Source organism: Fusarium odoratissimum, assembly GCF_000260195.1.
Source record: "Fusarium odoratissimum NRRL 54006 unplaced genomic scaffold supercont1.37, whole genome shotgun sequence".
Classification (NCBI taxonomy): Eukaryota; Fungi; Ascomycota; class Sordariomycetes; order Hypocreales; family Nectriaceae; genus Fusarium; species Fusarium odoratissimum.
The window spans coordinates 277759-283437 of NW_022158720.1; the positions used below are offsets into that span (position 1 = coordinate 277759).

At 37.9% G+C, this 5679-nt stretch overlaps 1 protein-coding gene across 1 annotated transcript; it reads left to right on the forward strand.

The window, feature by feature from the left end:
* Nucleotides 1-1288: 1288 nt before the first annotated feature.
* FOIG_14007 (uncharacterized protein) lies at nt 1289-4648 on the forward strand (the record flags this gene model as incomplete). The annotated part of the gene is made up of 3 exons (XM_031215202.1): nt 1289-2375; nt 2426-3260; nt 3310-4648. 3 exons carry the CDS (start codon nt 1289-1291, stop codon nt 4646-4648), a joined length of 3261 nt encoding a protein of 1086 aa, XP_031055228.1.
* Between the last annotated feature and the right edge of the window lie 1031 nt (nt 4649-5679).

The window sequence follows — 5679 nt, forward strand, 5'->3', positions numbered from 1 at the left end:
CTAGGCTACTTTAATTTTAGCAGCTATTATATAAAGCTTATTATATTACTCTACTTAGCGCTTAAGAGAGCTCTTTTAATTATTTGGATTATATTATAATCTTTTATTAAGTAGGGCTTATTAGGCCTAGGTGGCCGTAGGCTTCTTCGGAGTATTGCAATAGGGCAGCTATAATGCTGTTAGCAGTTATAATTAGAAGGTATAGAGGAAGTCGGATCGGATTACTTACTGTGGAAGCGCAGTAGATAATTTAAGCGTGGTATCTGCAGGGGTCGGCGAAAGACCTTTGAAGTAGGTTGCAGGAAGAAGATTAGGGCCAGCTGAAGAGTAAGTAAGGCTCTCTAGCTGGGTTATATGCAGCTAGGTTTAGGCTATAATTAAGGCAGCTAACTATAATAATATTAACTTAATAAAGCTTTGCCTGCTAAGGGGTAATAAATATTTAAATTATATTAGACTTTAGAGATACTTAGATATACCTTTTAAGGCTGACTTATAAACTTAAAAAAAAAAAAAAAATTTAAATTAACTTAATACCTTATAAAAAGAAAACTAATAATATTTTCTTTTATATTTATAAAAAAAAGGTAATATATATAATAACTTATTTCTTTTTACCTTATTAATAATTAATATATAAAACCTCCTTTTTAATTATATATAAAAATAATATTCTTTTTTCCCTTAAAGACCTAGGACTATAGGGTTATAAAGGCATATCCTCTTAAAGTAGCTTATATGTTAATATTTATATATAATACCTCTAGTAAGTTATATTTACCTTTAGATAATATTATATTATTAAGGAAGGAAATTAAAGATATATATATATTTATTATAATTAAATAAAAAAAATAATATAAAGATTATAATTAAAAAGATATTAAAATAGTTAATTAAGAGGCTATTATTTTTTATTATAATTTAATAAGATTATGGCTTATTGGCATTATAATAGGGGGACCTGGTATAGAGGTCACGTGTTAATAGGTATACCAGGCTCGGCACAGGTATGGGCTCCCACTCAGAACTCGTTGCTGACATAATTAAGCTAAGCTGGAATTTAGCATTCAGGCGTGTCATCAATCTCGCTTAGCAGCCTAATTTAACCCTAAACACTATCCGGTTTTTAGCTACTTAATTATCTAAATTCAATCTGGCTTATATTATCCATTGTCATCTGTCATATAATTAGTTCCTATTATCACTTATGCTGCTTTCTACGGCTAAGCAATAATACTATTTCTCGCTCTCTAGCACAGCACCAGCTCAATAGCTTAATCTTCTAATGGACAATAAAGGAAAAAGAGACGAAGGCGTTGGTGAAACCACCTCCAAGGGGGAGAAGAGCGACACTGCCCTGACCCACAATGATTATACCATGGGATGGATCTGTGCGCTACCGAAAGAGCTTACAGCTGCGACTGCCATGCTGGACCAGCAACATCCGCCATTGACGAAGCTGCCAAGTGATAATAACGCATACACCCTTGGGTCAATCAGAGACCATAATATTGTGATAACATGTCTCCCTAAAGGCATGATAGGCAATATATCAGCAGCAACAGTTGCTAGCTCTATGGCAAACACATTCCCGTTTATCAAAGTAGGTCTTATGGTTGGCGTTGGTGGAGGTGTTCCATCTAATAAAGTTCGGCTCGGCGACGTCGTTGTTAGCACATCTACTGGCACTTCCTCGGGAGTTATCAAGTGGGATTCTGGCAAGGTTCATGGGGAAGAGAAATTTGAGCGGACAGGCTCACTGAATAACCCACCTCAGGCGCTTCTAACAGCGTTAACGTTACTAGAAACGCAACACAATCTGAATGGTAGTGAGATCCCGAATTATCTCGAAGATCTGAAACAAAAGTGGCCCAAGTTAGCCTCTAAATGTTTGCGGACTGGTTCGCTCAGAGACGTATTGTTCAAGTCGAGTTATAGTCACGTCCTAAAGTCTGCCCGGGAACAAGATAATGACGGGGACGAAGAACTGGAAGAAAACGACGAAGAGGAGGAAAGCTGCAGTCTTTGTGATAAGAATATGACGGTCAAGAGGAACCCTAGGGATATGGTCGTTCATTATGGTCTTATTGCCTCAGGTGATAAGCTCATTAAAGACGCTGCTTCCCGGAATAAACTGAATAAAGACTTAGGAGGAAATGTCCTCTGTATCGAAATGGAGGCTGCAGGACTAATGAACCAGTTCCCTTGCCTTATTATTCGAGGTATATGCGACTATGCGGACTCACATAAGAATAAGGATTGGCAAGAATATGCAGCTATTATAGCTGCAGCATTTGCAAAAGAGCTTTTGCAGTATGTCCAGGCGAGAGAATTAGAAGGCGAGCGACCATTGAAGGACTTATTAGAGAATGGTAAGTTGCTTCTAGGCGTAGTCAGGAGACAGATTCTGACTGAGGTACAGTTCATTCCATCGTGTCCGAAACACAACAAGATGTTACCGAGATTAAAGCCAGACAACAAAAAAATGATGATAACTACATTCTAGACTGGCTCACTGAGGTTAACTATGGCCTACAACACAGCCAATACCGAAGCCTTAGGCAACCTGGAACCGGCGGTTGGCTGCCTAAGATGGACAAATTTCGAGCTTGGCTAACTACAAAAAGCCAAACTCTCTTTTGCCTAGGCATCCCAGGGGCCGGCAAAACTATTCTAACATCACTCGTCATTGACGACCTTTGGTCAAGTGTCTTCGATGAGTCGAATATTGGTATAGCATATATCTATTTCAGCTTTCAGCGACAAAAAGAACAGACCCTTGATAGGCTTCTTTTGAGCCTGCTCAAACAGCTTGCTGGAAAATTGGCTTCCATGCCAGAAGAAGTCGTTGATCTCTATCATAAACACGAGAAAGAACTAACCCGTCCAACATACGAAGACATTATCTACGTTCTAAGAAAGGTCATTGCGAAGTATTCGAGGGTTTTCATTGTGGTTGATGCTCTTGATGAGTACAGTGTCACTGGAAGCTCACGGAAACCCTTTTTCCAAAAGCTCGATCAGCTTCAGAGGGAATACCAGATCAATATCTTTATGACCTCACGTTTTGACAAGTGGATCACCTTGGAAGTTGAAGAGGCCTTCAGGAGTGTGACGAGGATAGAGATTGAGGCAGCTACAGAGGATATAGAAACGTATGTCGATGGAAAGGTCGACGTACTACCCCCTGCCGTGCAGGAGAACAAAGATCTAAGAGAAGCTATCAAAGAAGGAATCGCAAGCTCTGCGGAAGGAATGTAAGTTATGAGTCCATAGACAATCCTATCCTATACTAAAGGTCGACAGGTTTCTTTTAGCACAGGTTTATCTCAACTTACTATGCTATCAAGATTCAGAAACCGAGATTCGGCATCAATTGGCAGCTTTCGCGAGTCGGAAAGACCAAGGCGAGGAGAAGACAGAAGCACTTGCAGATGCCTATAGACAAACCATGGACAGGATCAAACAGCAGCAGCCTAAACATGCCTTGCTTGCGAAACAGGTGCTGGGGTGGCTATCATATGCCAAGAGAGAGCTCACAGTCAAGGAACTCCAGCATGCTCTGGCAACGAGCTCACTTCACCGCGAAGCTAGTGATGCAGACCTGCCATATGATGGTAGATTAGTCTCCGTCTGCGCTGGGCTGGTGACCATCGACGAGAACAGGAAGATTATCAGACTGGTTCACTATACAGCCCAAGAGTATCTCAAGCAAAGGCCTGCGGAATTGCTCCCAATGACAGAAAGGGATATCACGAGAACTTGCATCTCTTATCTGTCCTTCAGTTCTTTCGAAGCGAGCCATAATCATAATGGAGGGTGGGCCATCCTGAAATCGCGTCTAAAGCGGTGGCCATTCTATCACTATGCAGCAAAGCATTGGGGCCACCACGCTCGTGAGTCTGCAATTTCCGAGGACGAACTTATGGACCTTCTCACCACTGGAGCGAGGCTTGTGAAGTCAGCAGAAGTACTTATGGTCAGTGAGGCTTTCAAAAATCATGACTACTTCGCCACACCTCCTGAGTCATTAACTACGCTTCACTTGGCGGCGTATTTCGGACTAGAGAAGCTTGTTCGTAAACTTCTTGAATTTGGAAAAGCAGTAGATGCTGCAGATAGTCACGGCAGAACTCCTCTCTCTTATGCTGCAGAGTTTGGGCATGCAGCAGCAGCTGAGATATTGCTTCAATACAAAGCTGACCCATATTCACCATGTACCAACAAAAGACAAGCCGGATGGACGCCACTGTCATTCGCCGTAGAGAAAGGGTGTTTTCGGGTTACTCAGTTATTGGTAAAATGGGGACTCGACTTCATACAGCTCGAGTTGTTTCGCGCCGCGCACGTGGGCCGCAAGGATATCGTCCACCTGTTATTAGAAAACGGCGCTGCGATGGAATACCAGCCCATGTCAAGAAATGACTGCCTAGGAACGGCAATCATCCTTGCAACACAGGGGGGCCACAAGAACGTTGTCCGACTGTTACTCGAAAACGGCGCAAACCCGGCTGTCCAAGTCAGTGGATACTTCAAAGGACTTAGCCCTCTGGGCTATGCTGCAGAACATAGAGGTCATGGTATTTTTGAGCTACTGTGCCATGCAAGTGAAGAAAAGCCGGATTTTATTAATACTACTAGATAAACTCCACGGTCTTAGGCTGCAGTTAGAGAGCATGTTATTATTATTAGGGTATTACTTAAAGAAAGAGTTAATTTAGATCCTTAGATAATAAGAGGTTTTAACTACCTAAAGAGAAATCTTTCTTAAGTATTAAGCAGATATAGGTTTAAATCTAATAGAAAATATAAATAAAATAAAACTATATTAATAAAAGTAAAAGCTTATATTAATTTATTTTTTTAAGTTTATAAGTTAGTCTTAAAAGATATATCTAAGTATAACTAAAACCTAATATAATTTAAATATTTATTACCCCTTAGTAGGCAAAGCTTTATTAAGTTAATATTATTATAATTAGCTGCCTTAATTATAGCCTAAGCCTAGTTATAATAGGTTGGTTCCTAACTATAAATAAATTAAGCCATACTAGGTTTATTATTAGTAGATTATATAAGGCATATAACTAAGCTTATTAAAGTGTTATATCTCTTAATAGTAGATTTAATATATATTAGGCTTAATTAATATAAAAAAGCTTTATTAATAACTAATAAGCTAAGTTTTATAAAAGTATTAATAAATATAATTTATATATTAGAAGTAGTCTTATAGGAATAATATAATATAAGGTTGCTATTAATCTTAGAATAATATAATCCTAGAATACTATTAGTCTTATAAGTATTAGTTCTTCCTTAGTTAATAGGTTAAGTAGAGAAATTATAAGGTATATATAATATAACTGCTAGGATTATAATATAATCTCTCCCCTTTAATAATCTTACCCTTAAGGCCTATTATCTTAATTAATATTAGTCTTCTTTTAGTAAGGTCTAACTTAAACCTTTTATTATTATATCTTATAATATTTAATTATATATTTAAATAGTTATTTTATAAGGATTATAAAATCTAAATTCTTATACTTTCTATTAAGTTTACTAATAAAAAAGCTAATATACCTTATATTTATTATTTTTAGGCAGGTAAAAAGTATTTAATATTTACTAATTTTACTTATTATAATAGGTATATTTAGGTAAAGAAATCTT